Below are 24,686 nucleotides of genomic sequence, written 5' to 3' on the forward strand. Positions count from 1 at the left end.
CCGCTTCTGCGCTCCGAGCAACCAGCTTTCTGCGGAACGGGAAGAAGGCACTCAACCGCTTCTTCGTACCCGAGAAGGATTCCACTCTGCAAACATAGGGTACCGCACACGCCGCGAGTCTTACCTGCACGTCGAGTGCTGTCCTGCGGTAGACTGCCTCCACAGTTGAAAAGACTTTCGCGGAAATCAGCCAGAAGGAGGCTTTCGCACAACGTGTTGCTGATACATCCACGTGCTGAGATTGGACCCCTGAAGACGTAGCGAAGCTCATTCTGTGCTATCCGCGGTCTCGCTCGCTCCACACGAGAATGGTTTGAGAAACTTTTGTGAAGGAGCAGAGAGGCACGCGGGCGTGGAAGGCGGGAAACATGATATTTTTACTGAATGGTTTGGTGACGCCTTTCTGTTCGGGGAGCAGCATGAAGATATGAAACACAGGAGAAGTGGCAGGCCAGCCAAATCCAACGATGCGCCCATCATCCGCCCTTTTCGGGTCTTTTTCGTTTCGGTGGATCGACACAAGAAGCCCCGGCATCACCTGCCGTTGTCACGCGCACCATGGTTTGAAATGGAAACAATTGAGGGTACGCAGAACGAGATTGCGAAAGGCTTCAAAACTCTGCAACGTATCAACACCCGTTTCCGCAGAGCGCGCGTGCGGCTGTACGATAAAGAGGCGTCCCTGTTGCTCGCCACGGCGGCAGCAGCGGTTTCTGACGGTAGTCTGGAGGCCCTGAGGAGGAAACTGCCTTCATCTCAGGAGCCTGAGATTCCGCCGTTTGCGTCTGCGAAAGGCAGCAAATCGCGAAGCTCGCGTGAGGCCGCACAGATCCCAACAACTCTCTCCAGCCCTCCTGGCAAGCTGCGAGACTCCAGCCGCGCTATCCTGCCGCCTGCCACCGGGTTCACGGAAATCTCGTCTGCCAGGCGCCACAGCAAATCTTCTGGCGAGTCAGACCCGCAGCCGCCCCGCCTGCGAGACATGCAGAATCCCAATGCCGTTTCAAAGAGGGGCGACCACCAGCCGTTCGGGGGAAGTTCACAAACAGGTGCCAGCGCCGCGGCGCGAACTGGCGCACACGCGGCCTCCACAGTCCTCGCGTGCCATCGGCCTCAGCGTGATATCCCTGCATGCATCCTTGACCTGGTTGAATCCCACGCAAATGCCATGACGCGAACGATTCTGCTTACTAGCGAAACAGAGGCGCTCTTCAAACCCCCCGACTGGATTCTACAGGAACGACGGCGGCAACAGCAGAAGCCCGCACAACACACCGAAAAGCGCTCAGAGTCGGCGCGGTCAGACACCCGCCGCGCGGCGGAGTCAAGCCTGCTGTCGGCGAGCACGGCTGACGAGCTGTCGTCTCGTTCTCAACTCGCCTCCGCAGGACACGAACCTGTCCCTTTGCAGAGCGCGGACTCGCCAGACGCCCGCGGGAGCCGCCATGAGAATTCTGCCTGTGCTACCGCGACGGCAGAGCAAACTTCAAAGAGCTCGCTAGCCGCCTCTGAAATCGCCACAGCTTCGGACGCGCGTTTGACCGCCGCGAAAGCAGCGTCTGCGTTGCGGGCGAGTTCTCTTCGCGACGCAACTCAGCGCTCTGCCGGCGACCCTCGCGGGCGCGGCGACGTGGGTTTTACCCGGGCGCCTGACTGTCTCGCGGAAGACGGGAAGACGTGTGGCAACAGCCCCTCCTGCGCCAGGCAGCGGTACTTGGACGACCGAGGCGGGCGCAGGCTGCTGTGCAGAACTCGCTGCGGCTGCGGCTCAGAGGACGCGCACAGCTCGCAGGCGACAAGTACCCCGTTGAGCCGACTCGAAATTCAACCAGGAAAACTGCAAAAAAGCGCGACAAGCCCAGATCGGGACTGCAGAGGTCGTGCAGAGGGCGGCGCAACATCTGCAAGCGGCTTTGGGTACTGCGCGGACGCTTTGCGTGAGCGGAGGGAAAGCACGCGGGTGGTTGCCTCTGCCAGCGGAGGCGCGGATGCAGACACAGCGGCTAGCTGGAGCAGGTCGTGCGTGAAAAGCTCGCCTGCGGGCTTTCGCGGACGCTCAGAAGGATCGCGTTCTGTTTCTTTTTCTACGCTGACGAGCTTTCGCGGATGTGGGGACGCACAGAATGCACACGCGGCGCTGCCACCACGCAGCTCCGCTCGCCTCCCGGTGAGGCAGCCCTTTTGGCGAGCCGCAGGAAAACCGCGCGCTGCCGCCCTGCCGGAGCGCAGCCTCTCTAGCGAAGGCGCAGCAGCAACAAAAACACATTCAAAGGGCGTTTGCGCATCTGCTGGTGCAGGGAAGCAACGGAGCGACGCCTCCTGGTCACCAGGGGGGCAGAGGCGCGGCCAGAAAACCGGATTCCTTGAGAGGTTTCGCCACGCGCAAGCGCCGATAGATGCGCGTCGGGGCCACTGCCATCTGCAGGACTTCGCCCTCTACGAGGCAGTTCTTGACAAATCTTTCCGGCGGTCGGCATACGTGGACCTGTGAGCTAGCATCTGCGACGCAACTGTCCTCTACTCCCTGCCTGTTCATGTTCCGCCGTTCCCCTATGTCTCTGCTGCGCGCGACGGGGGTACCTCCCTCAGCCCTTCGCCTGCTGTGTGGCGCGCGTGCTGAAAATACGCAAAAGGAGAGTCAACTTGCTTTGCTCTTATTGCGCGCAGCTGCCGCTACCCCGCAGCGGTGAGATCGTGTGCGCGAGCCACTGCGAAACAAGCACCTCTCCTTGCGATGCGAAAACGCAGCCCTGTCCACGATAGGTAAAAAAGAAATTACGCGTAGCTACTCCACTATTCCCTACATACGCATCATACGCGTACATTTCTGTGCTCGGTGCGCGAGCTATCTAGATCTACTTTTCACTAGAGGGTGAGTCCGCGCCGCGACAGTGGAAAAGGTGCATCTAGCATCACGCACCCGTCGCCTGCTCAACTGCAGAGCTGCGTTAACGCTCCAGCCAACGGGAAAAGATTCTTTGCAAGAAGAGCTTGTGACCGCCCTGTCGGAAATCTGCTCTGTCTCCGGGGGGATTGTGGGTCAGGCGCCTAAGTCGACAGCGCAACTCCGCACAACCCGCGTGCGCACAAAACGCCTTTTTCACTCTGCTTTGCTCCACACGCGCCTAGCTACCCCGAAACGACGACTGAACCTTTTTCGACCCCCCCCCCCCCCCCACTGGCTGCTGCATGCAAACGCCTGGCCTCGGCGGCCCTCTAGCTCCGAAGGCGGCGCCCGAGCCTTCGCCACGTCGGCCTCGCGTTCTGCGCACCCAGGACCGCGCACATTCACTCGGCTACATGATTCTGCACTTTCAGCTGTCTTAGGCAGTCCAGTGGAGCGGCGGTATTAAAGAATGCAACCAAGGAAATTCATGCTCCGCGTGCCCCGTTGAGGTCTGCGCCGGAAGAGGCCGCTCAGCCATACGGGCCCGCGCAGACACATCGCCCGCTGCGGTTGCGCTCCAACGCTCCGGGCCCCCCGGGCGAGGAGAGGCGCTTAGGACTGTGAGGGTCCGTCTCCTCATAGGCTGCGGCCTCGCGGGCAAACACTTTTGAAGACCAAACATCCTCACGTCTCCACCCGCTCATCGCCTCACTTCACACACGCCAAAATCGCACAGGGGACGCCACCACTCGCTAGGGCGGGTGGAGTTGCTACAACGTACATGTCCGCACACAAACACACCATAGCATGCACCTCTGCCTCCACACAGATATGTATATATATATATATATATATGCACGAATATATACATATATATTTGTATATAGACAAATATGCGTACATATATGTATATGTATATGTATATATATATATATATGAAAGTCCGTAGGTCGGCGCGGAGCACGTCTGTTGGTCGAGTTTGACGGGCACTCCCGCCGCGCCTGACTCTCGGCGTCGCCGCTGAATGAGTTCTGAGATCAGTTCAGCGGCGTCTTCGACGCCGCCCTCTCCACGAGCGTCTCCAGGTTCGCCTGGCGCTGGTGCAGCAGCGACAACTGACCCCGAGCCACCTCGATCGCACCGAGAAGCTGAGACGCCGCTGAGAAAAATAAGAGAAGAACGGAGACATATTCGCAACGCAGTGAGCTCGCAGAAGCACAGAAATGGGAAATCCACCCCGCGGGAAACAGGGAATTCCCCCCCCCCCCCCTTGGGAAATCCACCGCTTTTGCGCAAGCAATTCACTACGCCGACCCCGGTCGTGGCACGACAACTCTTCGTAGAACCCGCTGGCGTTATGCCCGATTCTGGGCTCTGCGCAAAGAAGCCTCTCTCACCTTTTCGTTCCTCCCGGTCTGCATCGCTTTCTGCATCCCCGCACACCAAGGCATCGCGCAAGTATTCTCTCCTTGCGTCGCCTGAAGAGAGACATTTGGCAGCCCCGACTCCGCGGACACCCTTCTCGCGTCCGGCGTCGCTGTCCCCTTCCGACTCCCCGTAGTGCCCCGCGACCCCCGTGCGCCCGGAAGCGCTGCGACCGCGTTGGGCTCCAACCGGCGGACAGGCCTCCAGGAGGGCGCCAGGGAGCGCGGCGACGTCCCGCTCGAGCTTAGCCCAAGCTTCCTGGAGCTCGCGCAAACGAAGGACTTCGTCTCTCTGTCGCAGGTGCTTCCCAGCTTCTGAGCAAAGACCCTCGAGGAGAACCTGAACACAAAAAAACAGAAGAGAGCACAGCGTCCCGAGAGACAGGCAGGAAAGCCCCATCCCGCCCTATGCGCGGCCCTCTTCGCAAGGGTAGGGGGGGGCGACTGTCTCCCGCTGTTCTTGCGGGCCCCCTCAGAGACTCTGAGTCTCCTGTCGTCGACTCCGTCGGTTTTCTTGGCTTCTGTTCTCCTCGGCCTTCCCGCGATATCAGCCTTTCTGCTCACCATGTTGCTTTGCAGCTCCTCGAGCCGCCTCTCGTGCTCCCTGCGGAGCGCCTCCTGGCGCCGATGCGTCGCCCAGAGGCCCTTCACGTCCTCGTCCAGCGCGCACGCACACCGCGCGAGACTCGCCGTCTTCGAAACGCGCAGGCGCGACTCCTCGCGCCGCAGCACCTGAAGCAAGCACTCGTCGGCGAACTGGAGGTTCGCCAGGAGCGAGCTCGCGAACTGAGAGAAGCCGAAAGCAGAAAAAAAAAGACACATCACGCGTGACACCAGCACAAACAAGTGAGGCAGGGCATCCACAGAGGCACAAAGTTTGAGTGAACCGAACGAAAAACGGGCTCGCGGAGCTGCCAGGCCGCGAAGCGTCGAGTTACCTCCCTCGGTGCAGCGTGCCCGCGTGGACAGACGACGCTTAGGAGAACGCGCACGTAGACAGATAACACACAAGACGCTTGCACACCACGACACAAGGAGGGCACACGCGACGGAGGAGCGACGCCTCGACTGCCTGAGAGCGGCGACAGAAGAGTGGGTGAAGCGCGAGCCGCGGACAGAAAAACACACTGCTGCACCAGGCCTACGTACACTCCGTAGAAGGCGCCCCGAGTAGATGCAGAGATGGACACGCTGAAAATACTGAAAAATCCTGTCCGGTTGGCGCCTCCTTGATTCCACACCTTGAGCAGAACAACAGTGTTTTAGCCAACTCCTCGCTTGGCGACTTGCGCACCTCTGCAGCGGCCGCCGTGGCCTGTCGCATGTCTTTGGTCGCTCCGCTCTCTGCGGCTTGTCGGGAAGCCTGGGCAGCGCGCGCGATTTTCTGCTTCACCTCGCGCAGCTGCGTCTCGTGGCTTCTGAGGAGCTCCTCTGCGCGCGCATGCGCCTCCTTGGTTGCCCCGAGTTTGCAGCTGAGCGACGCCGCAGACGCCGCCGCGCCCACAGGAGCATCGCCGCGGCCCGCGCCTCCTCGCCCAGGCGTCCACCAGTCCCCAAAGAGAAGCGCGCTCACGTCGAGCGAGAAGAAAAGCAGCGAAGCGGAAGAAAGAGAAGAAGACGCCGCAGACGCGGCGGCAGGCAAGCACGACCCCACGAGCGAGAGAGGCGGGAGAGAAGAGAGCAGCGAAGTGCAAGAAGTCTTCTCCTCTTGGGATTTCCACGACGGCGGCGAAAAGTGAAGACTAATCGAGCAAAGCAGAGACCCGTCGCGCGCACTCGCGCTTTCCTTTGCGCAGAGGACAGGCCGCAGAGACAGCCAGGGCCTGCTAAGCTGCGGCGAGGCGTCAGAGCCGAGCGCGGCTGCCGCGGCCCTTGCGGACAGGAAGTTAAACTCGAGCAGCGCGACGCGCGCGGCGTCGCAGACGAAGGCCGCCGGCACAGCCGCTGCGGTCAAGCGCGGCGGAAGCGGCAGAAGAGAGAGACGCCCGACGCGGACGCCCGCGGGGGGCGTCTCTCTCTCGCAGGGGCCGTCTGCGCTCGGCGAGGGAGGCAGCGGCTGCGCCTCACGCGAGTCGGGTGAGTCGAGGAAGTGCGCCTTTTGCAGAAGGAAAAATTTCAGCTCCCTCTCTGGAGACTGCGCCGCCGGCCGCATGCAAGGCCGAATTTCGTCCGCCGCCGCCCAGACGCGAAGGTCGCCGCGCTCCGAGGCGGTGAGAAGCAGCGTCAGCGGGCTTGTGGCGAAGAGCAGAATCGCGCACAAGTCGTCTCCGTCCTCCGCGGAAGCGACGCAGTCCATGGAGCGTCCTCCTGCGTCTGAGCCGAGCGCCCCGGCGTCGCCCCGCTTTCCTGATTCCGACGACGCAGCAGACCGACCCTGCTTCGCGGTGCGCCCGTCGTCGCTCCCCTCTGCCACGTCCGCCAAGGCGAGCCACTGCGCCACAGGGAGGACTCGGTCTCCGGGGCACGCCTCTGCAAACTCGTCTTCACTCGGCGACGACGCTCGCGCTTCTTCCTCCGCGTCGGCTCCAGCATAGTCGCGCTTCTCTGTCTCTCCAGCCTCCCGCATTGGCGCGGCGCCTCGCTTCCCCTCTCCCTCGCGCGCCAGCAGCCACTTTCTCGTGTGGCGGTCGAGCGAGTCTCCGCGCTCCGTGCTCGCGGCTCCAGCGGCGCGTCCCTTGGCTCCTCCCGAGGGGCTCGCGGCCTCCGCGGCGCCTTCTGGCGCGCCGCCCGCCCTGCCCGCGCCTGTCTCCGCGAGCAGCCGCGCCTGCGTCGTCGCCTCCTGCAGCGCCAGGGCGAGCGGAGCCGGGAGGCCTGGCGCCCGCCGCGGCAGAAAAGGACAGAGACAGAGGGCGACGCCGGGCGCGGACGACGCAGGCGCCGCAGCTCGCGGAGCGGAGGGGAACAGGAGGAAGACTGCGAGCGCAGGCCACAAGTCGAGGCGCTCGGAAGCGCATCCCAGCGCGAACTGCACAGGAAGCGCGCGCGCGCCAGCGGCCGGCGACGGCGGCTGCGGGATGACGATTTCTGTCTCCGGCGCCTCGGTGCTCACAGCGAGGTCGAAGAGCCGCAGAACGGCCCGCGTTTCTTCCGCCTTCGGCGCCGCGCCAGACGCCTCGGGGAGCCCCACCGCCTCGTACTCTGTCTCCTCAGCGACCGCGTCTCCGCCGGAGCCCGGCGCCGGCCGCAGCTCGTGGGTGAGCAGGACGAGCGCGGACTCCGAGAAGGGGTGGAGGAGACACTGGACCATGGACCTCGGCGGACGGCGAGCGCGGAGCACGGCAGCGTCGTCTTCCTCCGGCTCGTCGGCCTCGAGGCTGCGGCGCAGCTCGTCGAGCAGCAGGCGCCCGCGGACGTGGAGGACGGGCTCCGCGGTGTCGTGGTCGGCATCCTCTTCTTCTTCCCAGTCTTCATCGCGCATCCACCGATAGATCGGGCGCCGCTGCGCGCTCGAGGCCGCGCCAGGCTTCTCCCCCTTCTCAGCTGCTGCGGCGCGGCCTTCTCCCTCGACCCTCGGCTCGCCCGGCGTCGCCGCGCGCTCGTCGCCCGCGCCACGAGACGGAGGCGGAGGCAGCGAGCAGACGCAGCAGGCAGACTCCGAGAGGAGGGCGACGACGCCCGCGGAGTTGGAGCACACGAAGGAAAACGGACTCTGCGCCTCGACGTCGTAGCCCAGAATGCTCACAATCACCATGTACGTACACCCCATCGCGGGGGTCTCCGCAGGCGGATCTCGGGCGCGCGACGCAGTTTCCTTGTCGCCTCCTCGCACGTGAGCCACGCGAAGCGCCACGACGCTGCGCGGCAGGCCTCGCTCGGAAAACGACGCACTCCACTGCCGCAGAATCGAGACAGTGCACAACGCGGGCTCCTCCTCTCCCGCAGAAGCGTCCTCTCGCCGCAGACATGAGCAGCTGAGCTGCACCGCCGGCATCAGACGCCGCGGACGGGAGCGGCGCACAGATGGGGAAGAAGCACCCGCCGAATTCGCACCGGAGGGAGACGGACGCGAGGCACAACTCACGAGCTTCTCTCGGATATCCGCCTCAGAGAGGACGGAAGGCGGAAAGAAGGCGGCGGACGGCGCGGCGCCCGCGCCGGGATCTGCCTGGCTGCGGCCCCCCCTCGCCTTCTTCGCATCGTCGCCCTCCTCCTCTCCCGCAGCCACGTCTCCTGCGCAGGCCACGACCCTCGCAGAGACGTCCTCCGCGACCGAAAAGAGAGAAGACAACGCAGGCGGAGTCGCCAGAGGCCGCCACGGGATTCGCGCGGCTGCGCCGTCGCTCGCTACAAACGGACTCGCAGCAGCGCGCGTAGCCGCAGGCCGAGTGCCGGAAGAAGAAAGGGAAGACGAGGCACCCGACGCAGAAGAAGACAGAGGCGAGGGAGACACGGGCGATGGAGGCCGCGGAATCTCTTTGCCTGCGGGCGCAGAGCTCGCCGCGGGTTGCGCCGCAGCGGAGGACGGCGAGGAGGAAGAAGACAACCCCCCTCCAGCAGGCAACCCACAAGACAACGCAGGAGAAGAAAGGAGAGAAGAAGAAGGTGCAGTGGACGAGGAAAAGAGAGAAGAAGACAATGCAGTGGAAGAGAAGAAGAGAGAAGATGAAGGTGCAGTGGAAGAGGAAAAGAGAAAAGAAGACGATGCAGTCGAGGGACAGACAGGCGACGGAAAGAGAGAAGGCGCAGACTGGGTTTGCCCAGCTCCACGAGAGCCCGCAGAACTTTTCTCTCCCGACGCGGCGAAAAGAGAGGAGGCAGGCTGCGGCGACGAGCCGCCAGTTGGGATTCCGAAGAAACTTGACATTTTTCGAGGTAGCGGAAACAGAGGGAACGGACAGAGACAGCTTTTTGTTTTCAATTTTGTGCGCCAGCTAAGAGCACAGCGGACACAAACGAGGACTCAGCAGGCGAGGTTGAGGCGGGAACCAAGAGAAAGACAACAGACGCAGAAAGACAATAAGCCGTTGATCATGTAGAGGAAGAGGCGAGAAACGCACGCCACGGCTACGAGCGGACTGGCACACGCGAAAACATGCAGACAAGACTGAAAGAACGGAGAAAAAGAACAACACTGATGAGAGGTTAAAAAACTGAAGTCCTTGCACCGACAAAGGAGAACAACGAGGTTGCTCAGCGGGGTCTGACACGCCGCGCGGGTCTGCGTGCCTCGACGGGAAGAGAGAAGGAGACTCCAGCCTTCTTTCTCACTCAAAGGGAGCTCAAAAAAGGCAAAAAAACTACGAATTCAGACGCAGACATGCAGGAGGAACGTTTGCAGGAAAAGAAGACAGTGAAAAGCGCAACCGTGCGATTTCTCTGGGCACACAAGCGAGGAATCCCAGAAGAGCGCGCACAGAACGACGAGACAGGGAGGAGAACCACCAGCTGCCATCGCACCTGCGCGTGTTGAACAGAGCCTCTCTCCATGCAGTAATTGAAAACATACCGACACGAAAGCAAGGTTTCGCTGAGACTCTCAACGGACAGGAAGAAAACGGTGAACCCGTCCATCGGTGCCTGCATGCGCTGGCCTTCATGCGAGGCACTCTTTTCGAAGCCGGCCCGCAACATCAGAGTCTTTAACACCGCGAAAAAAACCGCTGCAGCCGCTGCAGCGCTGAAAGACGAAAACACTGCACAAGAAACGAGTCTGCGCGGGTGGCCTCTTTTTTCTGTTTCCTGTGCGTCGAGAGCTGCGAGGGATCTCGCACCTTCGCCTTCAGCCGCGTCATACGGCCTTATCTACACACGCATGCCAGAGTCCTGCCTGCGCGTCTGCGATGAGAGCTTCCCCCGCAGGGCTCAGCCACTGGAGAGAAACACCACATTCGCCTGAGACTTTACCTGATTCCTCCTCGCATTTCTTGAAGAGGAAACACCCACCGAATGCTGCGACGCGCTTCTCACTCGGTCCTAGACTCTTCACGCACTTGTACAAATATATATATATATGTATATATATAAATACATATACGTGTATACATGCATGGTAAAAATATATACACATGCATATTTATTGTTATGTATCCGCATATATATTACTATATATATACACCTATGTATAGTTATGCCAGTTGGAAGTATATGTAGAAGCGCCTAAGTGTGTACGCGTCGCCGAGTGACTTCCTACGCAAGTGTATACATATATCTTTTTATGCAGTTGTACATTTAGAGGTGTGGCGTATCCAACCGTGCACTTCCGTGTCTGTGCGTGTGTCTGTACGAGTGGATACATGTAGGCACGCATGGATTCGAACAGAAGCGACCCGAGAACGATTTGCAGTGAGTCAGCTGCTACAAATAAAACTAGAGCTTCCAGCACAGCGGTGCTCTAGTTCCACAGAGATGCGGCTTGAGCAAGGAAACATGAGAAACCGTGACGGGGTAAAAATTAGAGAAAAAAAGCAGTTGCCTAGTTAGTCGGCTTCAGCTCAACAGCTGAAAGGCATTTTGTTTGCGGATTCAGCATACATCCACGTGCGCCTTCGCATTGACAAAAGTGGGAACGTTGCCTAAGTCGCTGGACCCCGAAACCGCACGCTGTTGACTCCGCAGCGACAGCGAAGCGAATCTTTTCTCAGATCCTCAGGCAAGTGAAACAGGATGGCGAGCGAGGCGCCATCGGCTCTCTCTGAGCACCAAAAACAATTTCCAGGCGCGTCTACGCCGCACGTGGAGCTTTTCTGCCTTTCGCGGCATGTCTGAATGTATGCGAGCTCACATGCAATTACTTTTGCACGAAGAGGCGCACTCATACAAACATATGCACAAATACAAACATGTATATATATATATATATATGTAGATAAATATATATATATATATATGCAGATGAGTGTTCCTTCCGCAAGGAGACTCGGGGCCGCCCGGGAAGGGGCGGTTGTGGCGGCGCAGAGAAAAAGATCTCTTTATTTAACTTGCCGAGGCCATGACGACGTCTTCTTCGTTCTTCTTCTCGCCCTTCGTCTCGGGCGCGGCGCCCGCCTGCCGCCGCGCGTATCGCCGACTCGCTTCGTAAAAATGGTTCGGGTGATTGCCAACGCCTTCGCCTGCCACAGGGGCACGTGACCAAAGTGAATGAAAAGAAGTTCTACAGTTTGTACACGAATGGTGATTTTTCAGATATACGCTTGACGGCAGCCCTCGAACTCACACAAGCGCACTTCGCAGCCGAAAAAGCCCAAAGTGCAAACTCGATTCGTGCATCGCCCTTCGAAGGACAAGCATGGATATAGGAAGAGAAATACGTGAAGATTTGATCTATTATTTTTTCAAAACGAATACGCGCGTGCCACACATCTCCATCTTCTGAACTCATGTTACATTTTCGCAAAATCTTAATAATCCACACACTTGTGTGCCTTTCGTGATATTTGCCGCTCACCTTCGCTCTCGGGGTGTGTCTGCATGAAGAACTCTTTGCAGGCGAGCTGGTATTCGTTCGTGTCGCGGTACTTGAGAATCGGCAGCGCCTGGTTAACTGCAGGAACAAAGAAGACGAAAACCGCGCACAACGCAGAAAACATGGACACGTGAGCTTCGAACCCGCGCGGGCGCGAGCAACGCGCTCCCTCGATACGCGTTCTGTCCAAACTGCTTGAAATGCGGAAACCTCCCCTGAACGCGACTAAAGAATCGCCGAATGGAACGCGCGGCTACTACATCTACCCTCGAGCGACCGACGCTCAGTAAGTCGAAGTTTGGACCGGAAACTAGCTCCATGATACTTCTGAAGCATCCTTGTGCCTTTGCCAGCGTTCAACATCCAGTGAGAGAGGTAGCAGCGGGATGGAACTTAAAATGCTGCATGCAACAGCTGCTTCTTTCGTCTTCATGTGTATTTTAATTCACATGTCTCGAAGCGCTGCTGCGCCCGCTCCCTCATGTGCGACGGCTGCCTCTCGTGGCGATCGCCGCTGCGCAGCGCGTGACTCACAGCTGAGCCCGAAGTCGCTGAGCAGCTTTTGGAGCTGCGGCTTGTCAAAGTGCTTAAACGGGCATCCGTGGAAATCGCCCACGCCCGGCGTCTACAGAACAAACAAAAAAAAACAAATGCGTGCAAAAGACTCCGCGAGGGAGGAAGCCGCTTCGCGTCTCTCCTCGGCTGCCGACCCGCGAGAACGATCACCCCCACGCGACAGAGTCGAGTCCACCTGACGAGGCGTGATACCGTCAAATATGAGCCTCCAAGAGAAACAACGCGGCCGCGGCGCTCGAGTGCAAGCGCCTCGTGTGTCTCGCAAAGAGGACTTTCCTTAGAGCGAGAAGACAAACAGATCTCCCCGCGGTTTCGAAGACCTCTACACGGCGCGGAACGCGCCTTGAAAGATGCGCACTGAAACGCGTGCGAAGACGAAGCAGATGCCGCAGGCTGAGGACCCTTCGCGGCGGAATCATCCATGAAGCCTACTCCGGTGAGAGGCACCTTTGAGGCGCGACACACAGACGAGATTCAGAGCGGAGATCAGCCGCACAACGTCGCACTGAGAACGAAATCGGGTGAGAAATGCAACCTGAAACGAGAGCAGGCAAGCCTCCCAAGCAACGTGTTCTGCAGAGGTTGCTGAGTTCCGCAGGCAGTCCGCGAGGCAAGCGCGCGAGTGTTTCGTTCGTGTACCTGCAGCATGCCGCCTCCAGAGATGATTTTTGAGCAGCTCAGCGGCGGATAGTCCGCGCGCTTGCCTTCCTGTCCGTATATATGGCGCAGCGTGTACGAGTGCCTGCCAACAGCGACATGCACCGGAAGAGCGACATCCGAAGCGAGGCAGCGGGGCGTAGAAACCGCACACAGGGCGCCGCAGCGAGGAGAGAGGACTCGGCGGCAGGTCAAACGCGCGCGGTTTTACAGTCATCCGCGAAGCAAACAGGTTATCGTGGATCCACAGAAGACCCCGAAACCGATTCCTCGCGGGAGGCCGAGGCAGAACGGTTGGCGAGGCGACGCAGCGACTCGGGAGATTGCGTGAGGACGCGCTCGCTGCTGAGTTTCAGCAGCAAAAAGGAAGTTTTCGTTCGACTCGAAAAGCCTTTGTGGGCATGCAAGGTGAAGCAGAGAACTGTGAAAACGCCCGCTCAGCGGCAGCGGCGATTGGCTTGCGTCAGAGAAACGACGTACTCGCGGTCGAATTTGTGAGAGTCCTGCCACAGGGCGCGGTTCAGCTGCAGATTCTCTTCGAGCTTCATGCCTGCTCCCTGAGTAAGAAACCAGAAAAGCGACGTCCACACGGTGAAAACTCGAAAAACGGAATACTCCGACACCAACCGGGCCTCGGAAAGACCCCACGGAACGACGCTCGTCTGCTCGCGGAGCATCGAAGGCAAAGCCGCTTTCCGAAAGTTTTTTCCAAAAGCTGAAAACGGCCATCGGCGAACGCTGACCTTGAAAAACAGCCAGAGCTGCAGGCGCCCCGAGTGACGCATGTGGTGGTCGCGCCTGAAGGGAAAACACATTTCGTGCGCGAGTCTCCCGAGAGCCAGAGGACGTTTCCTATGAGTCGCCCTCCCGCGATTCCGTCGCACATAGTCAGAGAAAGATCATTTTTCAAACACAGCATCGCCCCCATTTCTTTTCTTCTTTCACAGTCTGCGAAGGGTACACAGCCCACACAAACTGCACCAGAATGCATATAAACACACACATATAACGAAATATACGGATACTTTTTTGGAAAGACACCCACACACATAGCGCTAGACGCACAGTTCGCGACTTACACGTAAGCTCCGTAGAGACGCCGCATGCAAGGCGGGAAGGAGCTGCGCCAGACCTGCGCATGCAAAGAGAAAAATGGAGAGAAAAAGAAATGCTGACGCGTGAGGAGGCGGAGCGAAAAAGGACAACATCTTTCCATTCGAGACGAAAACGCGAGAGGAGCCACAGCGCGAACCAGCACAGGGCAGCATGATGCGCCGCCAACCCCATACTCACATCAACGTGCACTGACATGCACAAATATAAAAAAAAATAAAAATTAGAAAAAATATACAAATACCTATACGTTTTTGCACTTGGACTGGTTGTAGGAATGCCCTGAAGGGGCTGTCGGTGTGTCAGCGCTCGAGCAGAGTATCTAAGAAGCAACTCGCCCCGGGAAGGTAGCAAATTCCGCATCTTGCATTCAGCATGTGAACTCCCGTATGAGCACGCTCATGGGCGCGGCACTGTCCTTTCGCGAGAGTGAGTTATTCTCTTCTCGCGCTGCGCGTGTGCACTCTGCCAACGTACATCCTTGACGTTCTGCGGCGTGAGGCGGTCTTCCGCAGTCTCCACGGTGGCCTTCCGGAAATCCTTTCCTGCGCCGCATAAAGAAAAAAGAAAATCCAGCAGAAAAATCCCCGCAGAAGAACGAGAAAGATATGCAACATAGAAGCATGCATCCACTCCTCACGTCTGCAGAGAAAACACGCTGGAGACAAACACATCACCTGCATGTCCAGGACACGCAGAACGCGTCCGCGGATGACCGCCAGTCAGGCCGGGGCCTTCCCGCCGATCGAGACTGAGATCCCTCCTCAAAATAAACAACAGATGCGAACGCACACGCAGACGCAGTCCCAGAAACGTGCCTAGCACCTCTCCAGACACACACATATACATATATATGTGCATGCATAAATTATGGGTTATGTCAGCGCATGCGAATACGTGGACGTGGACGGGCTCATGCACACCCAGGGCGGATGAGGCGGCGGCGACTTGAGTCGCCGAGCGACGAGGGAGACTCGAGATTTTCGAGACGCGTAAAGAAACTCCGAGAGAGCTCACCGATGTACGCAGTTGGAATCGCCATGAGGAGCTCGCCGATGCGTGGGTCGCCAAAGACGTGTGTCTGTAGACAGCGAGCTCAGACAGAGCCGAATGCAGACACAGGCGACAGAACCACGCGAAATCAACTCGCCCCCCAAAAGTCGCCGAATCACGAAAGAATTGCCGATCAGGTCAGCAAAGCGAGCCCCACTCTCTCCCCCCGCGGACGCCGAAACGCGCGCGAGAGCGAGGCAGCCGCGAGGAGCATGCGACTGCACAAACCCTTGCGAGAGACACCCGCGCGGCGGAACGGCGCTTCGCGAGTTTGGCTGAAATGCTGCTGCGCGGCATTCCCAACGCAGCGGCGAGTCGAGAGGAACTCACCTGCAGCGACGTCTGTCGACTCTCCAGCAACGTGAAGCATTCCGAGAGAACCGTTCTGCACAGAGACACACCCGGGAGAGTCCACTTCGCTTCCGCCACTGGAGGAACCACGTGCCCCCCCACCCCCCCACGCCGAGACATCAGAAAGAGCTGAGGCCTCTGCTCACACGCTGAACGCGGGAGGGGCTGGTCGTCCCTGCGACAACGTCCCCACGCCCCTCGAGCTGCGCTTACTTGAACTTGCTCAGCAGAACTTGGTCCATCTCCGCGAAGGGCACGTAGGCGACAGATCCTGAGCAGACAACACATGCGGAAGCGCCTCTGAGGAGACAGGCGAAGTCTGGAAGTGCGCGCGACGCGCACCACAGCTTCAAACACGACGCGAGAAGCAGAAGCGAGCAGAGCGACGCAGGCAGAATCCACCGTGGGCTTCTGACAGACTCCCTCTCGACGACGCCTCCGCGGCATTCGCACGCCGGACTTTCACTTACTGTTTGAGAAACACGCGCGGCGCGCGAGAGCCTCAAACACGACAGACACGAGAGACGCTTGACGCAGAGGACGCCGATGAAACCCCCTCGCAGTCCACACGCAAACCCTAAAACCTAAGCGTAGCCTCGTGGCATGGAAGAAGCTCGTCACACACATTCCTCGCGCCTGCCGGCTGTCAAAACGCTTGGGGCACGGACTTCAACCCTGCGCCTCGGTGCGTCTGCGCGCCGGCTGATGGAGGGGCGGCTCCGCTGGAGAGCGACTGACTTACGGTGTACGTACACCCGCCGCCGCGCGACGAGAGACGCGGCATCGGGATAGAACGGCACCTGAGCAGACGCAGACACAACAACGCAAACTCAGACTTCTGCTGTCGCAGGCGTTTCCTCCAGCGTGTCGGCGCGCGCGTAGCTTCTTCTGCTTCTCTGCTGGCCTCCGTCACTTCCGCGCAGCGCCCCTTCGCCGCGGACGCGTGGGCGCTTGTCGACACACGCTTGGAGATCGGGTAAGAAACGACAGGAAGAATGACTCACGAGAAAAAGACGGAGTTCTTGGTACGAGTAGGCACCGCTCGAGTCTCCGCCGCGGAACTCTGTCGCGCGCTGCCACAGCGCCATCGCCTGCGAGTCGGGCCGTTGCGGACGGGTTACCTGAAAGACGCAAAATGCAGAAGGCGAGGCAAGAAACAAAAATGAAAAATCCACGCGGACAGCTCACGCACGCACCGAAAACGACGAAAAACCCCGCAACACAGCGCAGGCTCAACGCGCGCAGAGATGGATACAGCGGCTACATACCAAGGACAGAACCCAGCGACGGCTGACGCGAAAAAAAGACAGAGGATGCCCCGAAGGATCATCCCGTATGCGACGTACGAAATCGTAGTCGAGGCCTTCGCGGTGGAGAAACTCGTCGAACGGCTGGTCGCGCTCGAAGCCGCTGCTCATCGATTCGCCTCTGTGCTTCATCAGCTCATCTGCAGGGCAAAAACGAGAAAAAACTCCCAACACCAGAGACCTCCGCATGCAGGCTTGAGTTTAAATATGCAAAGACCCGCCGGCCGATGAAACACCCACGGCAACGCGGAGTTGCGTGAGCAAAGAAAGCGCTAGCCGCGGAGCATATTCTGCGCCTCCCGGAATAAACGAACACAAAACTAAACGTGCTCAGAGGCGCATCTGGAGTAGCACCTCTCCGCATGACGATGCGCCTTAAACATATGTATGTATATTTGCATGTATGCAGTATGAATGAATGCATGTGTGTATACCTGAATGCATGTATTTATCCATGTATGTATCTGTGTTTGAACAAGGGGCGGGGATGCTTCGTTCTCGCATGGGTGCTGGGTGCTCACCGAGGCGGTAGAAGAAGAGTCGGGTCTCCTGGCGGACGAACCATTGCTGGCGCTCTTTGTCTGCACTGAATCTGCATGCGGCGACACCCAGGAGCACCAGAAAACAAAAAAGATTAACTCCCGAAGGCGAGACGGCAAAGCGATTCAGCGCGGCCACAAGCCCCCCTTTTCGCCTCTGAAGCTCGTCGCATCCTAGCTGCCTCGCGGCCCGAGGTCAATCTTGCCTGTCTAGCTTTCTAAGAAAGGTATCAAACGCATGCATTCGAACCACTAGGTGGTCTCAAAGATGCATTCCCGTCTGCCAACATCCACTCACATCTGAAGGCCCCTTTTTAACCTATTAAGCGGCGTCAAACTCCAGCCCATCCAAAACCTGTTGTTGCTAGTCTGTACGCCCTATCTCCCCATCTCCAAGCGTGTAAGCATGTATGTATGTATATATATGTGTATGCATACGCATATCTATATGTATTGATGTGTACAAGATATAAGGCCGTCACATTTATATATATAATAAGTCCGGGATCTTGGGTGGGTGTCTGGATGCAGAACTGTAGGACGCGCAGCGCGTGAGAGGCGCCTGAAATTCGAGCCTCCCGATGCGAGGGAGAGGCTTACGCAAGTCGCAGCGCAAAGTGCGAGATCGCGTCGCGCATCGCGACGGCGTGGCGCTGCTCAGCCGCCGGCGGCGCGGCTGCAGGTGCCCCACTCAGGGGCGCCCTGGCGAGCATCAGCCCCGTTTCTTCGAGAAGCTGCTTCAGCTGAAACTCCGCAGTCGCCACGCGGCCGCCTGCAACGCCCGAGGCAGGGGCCTTCGCGGCGCCCTGCTCACGCAGAAGCGCCGGATTCAGCGACGTCTCTGCGCCGAACTTCTCATGGAGGAAATTCAAAACTGCGCGCACATAACGCACTCCAGAGCGACAATCAACTGACACCTCTACACACATACAGGCTGGTGTATGCGGACTGCGAGGCAGCCCGCAGAATGAAAACAGACTCATCCCAAAGCATACACATGCATATACTTACACCCAATTACGTACACATGCATACACTTTTATGTATATATATTATTGTATCTGCAGCTGAGAGGCTGTCGAGACGACGGGCAGGAGAGACGCCCGCACCGGGACAGGGAGAGAGAGACAGAGGACAGGGGCCGGGTGAGCACTCGGCTGGAGGTAGCGCAGAGAAAGGGTAGCGCGGCATCGCGGCACGGTGGGGCTGCCAGGCATATCCTTCGCCAGCGCTGGAAGGCGCGTGCGTTGCGACACACAGACGCGCTGTATGTGTGGAAACATGCGCTAGAGGGGTCGAACAGCCGCGCGCGCGTCCCCATGGCAAAGAACAGGGGCAACGCATGCGAGACAGCGCCGCCCGCGTACGCGCACCAGGAGCGGCAGAGGGCGGAGGCCGCGCGACGGTCGAACCGCTCACCTCTGAGACGCTGGACAGCCGCTTCCTCAAAGGCGCTGACCGGTACCGCCGATACGTCGGGGAGGTGCTGGTAAAGCGAAATTGGATGAGGAAAGCGACCAATAAGATCGTAAGTGTACGCGCCTCCCCCTCCAGGCAGCCCCAGAAGACTGCCCACGAGGGAGCTCGGTGCCCCCCCTGAGGCGCGTGCGCGAACTTCGAAACCCATGGCGTCGAGCTCCGGAACCCACCAAGCTCTCCAGAAAGCGGAAAAAAAGATGCAGCAAAGACGGCAGCGAAAAAGAGCCGACTCTCCAGCGGCCGAAGCGAAGAGAGGGCGACGGAGACCCGGGAGAACGCTGGAAGGTGCACCAGAGTTCGTGCCTAAAAATCGGCGTGAGAAAACGCAACCAGGAAGAAGAGGCAGGCTCACAGGGCGGATCGGCAGGAGAGAGCGCGGGAAAAGACCCGGAGGTGAACGTTATGCGGCGCTGAGGTGCGGAGGTTGGACAGAACGCAACCGCAGAGAAAAGGGAGAAATGGTGCCTTTAGATGTTATACAGAGACGACTTAAAGGAACAAAGCTAGACAGGAGACTGTACTCGAATGAGAAGGGCTTCTACTGCGAGTTTCGCGGGGCTCGGGGGTGCACGGATGGCGTTCCTGCGGACGTGTCAGTGCGCACAATCACAGAGCGCCGCCATCGCTGTGAGGCGCAATGCACAAATCGTGAAGACTGAGCAGCACTGGAAAAACCGAACGCAATGTGGAGACACTGTCCGACGGCCCTGATACCGCTTTATCCCGAAAAGGGCTGAGACGAGTCTGCAGTCGACGGGTGTTTCGGAAATCGCGTCATTGACAAGAGCCTGGCTGCACCCGGTCCGGTGTACGTCCACTGCTTCGCGGGCGACCAGGATGGAAATATGCACCAGCTGGGACGTAGAAACTCCTCTGGGGTTTGACTGAACGACTGAAACCAACAGATTGTGCGGTAAATACATCCCTCTTCAACAACCTGCAAAAATACACGGGAAGGCGGCCACTGCGGCGCTGGAGAGCCTTGGAAAGCAACCTGGAAGATTTTGAAGAAGGACCCGCACTTCGTAGAAGGCAGACATGGGCTGAAACATATATAGAAACGGTGGACTTGGGGCAGCTACCGGGAAGACAGGAATACCAGCGGGAGGAAGAATACTTCAGGCGAGAGACACGTGTACGGATACCGGGAGGGCAGCAATGAAGACACACCGCAGGCGTACTAGGAGTTCTGCATTGCTGCGTCTGCAAATGAACATTTCAATGAGCCAAGAGAGTGGAGTTCAACAGGAAGATAGAAGCACAAGAGGACGCTGTACAGGGGAGGGTAGCTTGGACTTGCCGGCGAAGGGCTTACTTCATGGCAGTCTTGCCAAGTCACCAACTTTGGAGCCCAAGTAGCGTGTATATAAAAGAACGTCTGTTTTTTATTTCACCGTTACCACACGGTGTGGCCTCGTTCCTAGCTGAAACGGACTACTGCAGCAATAAACCATCGCAATGATGCGCATGCAAGACACGGGGTGGCCAGTGTGCAAGGCTTGCTGGTTTGCATGCATTTGTGCCGACTTCAGGAGACAGAACCGCAAATCTTTCACGTTGCAGGCGGTAAACACGGAGTGCTGTCGCGGTACATGCAGTCGAGTTGGAGTTGCAGCACTGCGATGCGTATGCGTTGGAGCAAACATGAAAAGCAACGACGGTGTGCGGGTGCTTCTTCGCTCGACCGGCGCAGCGACAAATGCACCGCGCTGCCGAGCCTAGCAGAATGGCTTTTCGCACGCAGCTCACGGCGTGCGTTGTCGCTCGCGATTAAAGACAACGCGTGACGCGGACAAGTTCTACGGCCTTTCCAAGCGGGGGACGAAGCCAATACAGGGCGAAAACGCCAAGGAGGGCGCCGCACGCCTACACGGCACAGACACGCAGTGTGGTCCCCGAGCACTGTCACCCGTTCATGTTAATTCCTACCCGTTCCTCCATGCTCAGATGCATGTATTCTTCTTCGCTGTTCGTCCGTGTCTTGCCCTTGGCATCTTCAAGTATGCCTTTTCAGCTTCTGTTTCTCTCCGTATCTGCCCATCCACGCACGGGGGTCTGCGGAAGGCCCTCACAGACGTGGGAGTTGAGTTGCGTGGATTAGTATGCCACTTTTGTCACAAAACGCCGCGTTGCACTCAGCCCTACACCTGTACAAGCGTATAACGGGCGCTGCAGCAGCTGGATTCGAAGGCGTTTGCGGTGGTCATGCGCCTTCATTTTTTGCAGAAACCGTGAACAAGCAAGCCTTAGTGTCGCCGGTCCTTGACCGCCATAACACTGAAGTCCAGATATGCACAAACTCACGCCTGGTCCTCCTCGCCTTCTATCGGGAGAATCACAGTGGTGCCAATCAGGCACGGATTCCTTTCCGAAGAGTCGTCCGCCACCGTGGAAAAATATTATGTTCGATGCATGCGCGTTTTGCACGTTGAGAGGGCACGTGTCTTTGCTGCCCGAAACCACGAGTGGCTCACCTCGCTCGAAACTGCTGTGTTACACCTCGTACGCACATTCATTCCAGAACTCCCTATCTTTGACGGCGGCGAACCACATTACCGCTCGTCGGCGAATGCGAAACGAGGAGACTCGTTCATGAAACTCCACGAAGCTGCTTATAGGGTACATCGTTTTTCTGTTATTGGATGAGTGGTTTGGCCATTACGAGAGACTCGAATTGTGTTGTCTCCCAGACGGAGTCCTCTGTGGCCAGCCATGACGCAATGCACGCGCAGTAGCCGGTGCTGTCACTAGCACCAACATAGAGTAGGCTTCAGTGAATACCATAGACAGACAGCGATCAGATAACTCGCTACCCAGCTCTGGTGTCACTGGGTCACTTCGCGCGATCGAAGCGAGCACTGGTCAGATCGAATCTCTACCGTAGCCTTTAACTGCAAAAAACAACACTCTTGCCAACGTCAGACGACCAGCCTGACCTGCTCCTAGGGTGATGTGCAATAGCTCTTCTGTATCTGTTGTCGTCCCCTCTCAGCAGCCATCTCAGAAGAGCAACAGTGAAATGGCGCTCGTGAAGAAATAAATTCCACGGGCGACCTGTCCTAACCGCCGACTGGCTGCAAGGAACAGGCGAACAAATCTGTTTGCGTTGTTTGCTCCAGCCACTAGCCATTGCCCAAGAGAAGCAACATCGTCGCGAAAAGCAAACGAGAAATCACAAGCTGTGTGTCATGACCGTCCGCAGCAACGCCAGCCCGACCCACCAATGCAATTACATGCAGCAGCCTGCGATGGCTGCCGCGGAGCGTCAGTTTTGTTGCGCGTTTTTTCGTGGAACCACGGAAGAAATACAAGCGGTACGGGCTTCAGCCAATCCAGGATGGCAACCCTTACAGTCACCTTTGCTTAGGCAGCTACTCTCTGTTGACAGATCCTAGAGCCAGTACGGAAAAATGTGACAAACGAGTCGCACGGAAAACGGTCCTCTCATGTGATTCATTTCCGGAATGCGCCTCAGCGCAAGCGGCGGTGGCATCTCAGGTGAGGGCTATTTGCCAACACAGTCGAGTGAACTCATCAGGAGAAAATCCATGTGCAAGGCTTCCTGAGGAGCTGACGTTAAGAAACAAAACTGCTCGGGTAAGAACAGTGTGCTCTACGGCGGGCGAGCGAGAGGTGCGCTGACTGTAGCAGACACAGTCTCGTCGAGTGGTCAGAGGATTCCATTATTTCCTTTCTTCTCCAGTCTTTATGAAGGGGAATATGTTTGATGCTCGAGCCGCATCGGCCGGCCCAGATAGGCTGTAGCTTACGCTGCTTTTCTCACCGCGTGCACAGTTTGCATGCGCGTGATCTGATCTACCAGAAGTGACGCTCGGTGCTCCGTCGGTGAGCAGCGAAACCCGTAATTACGAGTCGTTTGACTCGGTGCTTGTTCGTGTGCCTGCTTTTTCGATTTTCCCGAAATAACTTCCAAGCCGTTTCGTTGAGGGAACATCTCGAAGGCAACGGAGAGAGTTGGGGGACCCGTGAAGCACAAGCGAAGACCCCCAGTGGCGCAATGGTCCGCCAGCAGGGGTGTCTACGGGTGGTGTGAAGCGTCACGCACTTTCTCTCCATTTCTCGTGGATTTGACTTATATTATTCGATATCGCAAGGGGACTGAGGCAGGATTCGGACGGTTTGTTGCACCCTTTCCACTTGTCAGGGGCCGTGGAGGCCCCGGCAATGGCAGTGCCGTCGTTGCTTTGTGTCTGTCGCTGCTGGTAGTTGCCAGTACTGTGTGAACACCGTACGGACTTCACATTGCGCATAAGCCTCTTCAAGCCTGATGTCTCACTTTTGACGAGCTTGCTTCTTCGCCTTTTCAAGCGCCCGATTCCATTCGTGCCCTCCAGCGGGACAACGGCTCACTGACAAGGTCCGCCGTCGCTGTCTGTAGTACAAGCCAGCCATGGCTGCAGGCGCGCTGCGCTGTCCGCTTTGCGCGGAGCTTCGGGCCGCGTTTTTCACGAAGTCTTACTCCGGCGTGCTCTTTTCTGGCTCGCGGAGTCTGCCGCTTCTCACAACACCGCAGCCGCTGACGAACAATGCCCCGTTCTCTAGCGCCCGAGCACCCTGCAGGGCAGGTGAGTCGGCCACGTCCAGACGCTACCTAGCTGAGCACGAGTTTGTCAGGACGCCAGCGCGGACCCCGCCTCGCGTGCGCGCCGTCGTATCGAGTACGCTCCGGCGTGCCCTCAGCGTCTGCTTTTGCAGGGGGGGTACCTGTGCTCGTGGGCGCCAGCCACAGTCTTGGGTCAGAGCGCTCCGAACGCTGGCGAGGAGCGCGGCATGCAGGGACGGGGGGGGGATGGTCGATTCAGTGTTGGCTGGTGGCGTGTGCGTACTGTTCTTTCTCACCCGTACGCGAGCGGCCCCGCGGTCGCCACGCGGCAGGAACGCAACTGTTTCGCCGGCGGGGAGTGCTGGTGCGGAATCGGCGCTCGCGCTTTGATGCCTTGCGTTGTTCGTTGTGCAGCGATGCCGGAGGCGCGGCACTCGCCGCGTTGCTCACGACTGAGCACGAGCGACGCCTCAGGTTTTCTCCAGTCGCCGGCCGCCCCGACCGCGGGCGTCGTGGGCTCCGAGCGGCAGCTGGCTGTCGGCGCGGGCGGCCTGCAGTGTTTGCAGAGTTCGAGGCGTCACAAAGTGGATTCTGTATTTAAGGGCAAGCGCTCCATGTTCCCGAGCAGCGGCCCTATGCAGGACTTTGGCGTCTCTCTGTTTGACAAGCAGAAGCGACGCACCGCGCTGTGGCTCGAAACCGAGCGCCAGCGAATCGCGAAACTTCCAGCGCCCTTGCGGCCTCTGGAAATTCAGAGAGCTTTAGTTCTGTATAAAGAGAAACTTAAAGAACTCTACGGCGAGGACTATGTACGAAGGGAGTGGTCAACGCTGTCCAAGCTCACGCGTGCGAAACTGTTGGAAGCAGAGTAAAGGGTTGGGCGTTCTTGGCTGGCGAATTTGCCAGCGCAGACGCATGTGAAACGGATGCATCGCTATTTCTGTGCGTGCACTCTCGTACTCATTCTCGCCAACGACTCTGACAGCTGAATCACAAAAAACTTCCGCTTTTTTCCATGCGCCTTCGCGGGCAGCAGTGTGAGCCATGATTTCGAGCTGCCGCATGAAGAACGGCAAGCAACCTGGTGACATGCCAGAAAACGAGGGGGTTGAACTGTTTAAAGATCAGTGTGTTATGGTTCTATCGCATACCATAGAGATGACGAAGTTATGGTTTTGAGCCACAAACCCTCAAGCACGAAACAGCCAACCGACGCGCTGTAGCTCGTAGAGAGAACCCTCGGAAGATACGGAAACGCAGAGCGTACACCACACACCCCCATGGGCTTTCTAACGAACGTCGAGAGTAGGATGCTGAGTGAAAGAACAGTCTCG

At 58.3% G+C, this 24,686-nt stretch overlaps 4 protein-coding genes across 4 annotated transcripts; 2 read left to right on the forward strand and 2 right to left on the reverse strand.

The window, feature by feature from the left end:
• Positions 1–568: 568 nt before the first annotated feature.
• On the forward strand, positions 569–2,491 carry BESB_063540 (uncharacterized protein; the record flags this gene model as incomplete). The annotated part of the gene is made up of 1 exon (XM_029364768.1): positions 569–2,491. One exon carries the CDS (start codon positions 569–571, stop codon positions 2,489–2,491), a length of 1,923 nt encoding a protein of 640 aa, XP_029219476.1.
• Positions 2,492–3,924: 1,433 nt separating this feature from the next.
• On the reverse strand, positions 3,925–9,115 carry BESB_063550 (uncharacterized protein; the record flags this gene model as incomplete). Its single annotated transcript, XM_029364769.1, has 4 exons — positions 3,925–4,046; positions 4,285–4,651; positions 4,876–5,097; positions 5,606–9,115. The coding sequence occupies 4 exons, from the start codon at positions 9,113–9,115 to the stop codon at positions 3,925–3,927; spliced, it is 4,221 nt and encodes a 1,406-aa protein (XP_029219477.1).
• Positions 9,116–11,223: 2,108 nt separating this feature from the next.
• On the reverse strand, positions 11,224–18,936 carry BESB_063560 (DNA primase, large subunit; the record flags this gene model as incomplete). Its single annotated transcript, XM_029364770.1, has 17 exons — positions 11,224–11,360; positions 11,696–11,791; positions 12,248–12,338; positions 12,929–13,031; positions 13,427–13,503; positions 13,690–13,744; positions 14,026–14,078; positions 14,537–14,604; positions 15,077–15,140; positions 15,443–15,497; positions 15,677–15,734; positions 16,206–16,263; positions 16,468–16,584; positions 16,810–16,910; positions 17,292–17,362; positions 17,910–18,183; positions 18,729–18,936. The coding sequence occupies 17 exons, from the start codon at positions 18,934–18,936 to the stop codon at positions 11,224–11,226; spliced, it is 1,686 nt and encodes a 561-aa protein (XP_029219478.1).
• Positions 18,937–23,768: 4,832 nt separating this feature from the next.
• Positions 23,769–24,224, forward strand: BESB_063570 (uncharacterized protein; the record flags this gene model as incomplete). The annotated part of the gene is made up of 1 exon (XM_029364771.1): positions 23,769–24,224. The coding sequence occupies one exon, from the start codon at positions 23,769–23,771 to the stop codon at positions 24,222–24,224; it is 456 nt and encodes a 151-aa protein (XP_029219479.1).
• Positions 24,225–24,686: the final 462 nt, after the last annotated feature.

This window comes from Besnoitia besnoiti, chromosome V (assembly GCF_002563875.1).
Source record: "Besnoitia besnoiti strain Bb-Ger1 chromosome V, whole genome shotgun sequence".
Classification (NCBI taxonomy): domain Eukaryota; phylum Apicomplexa; class Conoidasida; order Eucoccidiorida; family Sarcocystidae; genus Besnoitia; species Besnoitia besnoiti.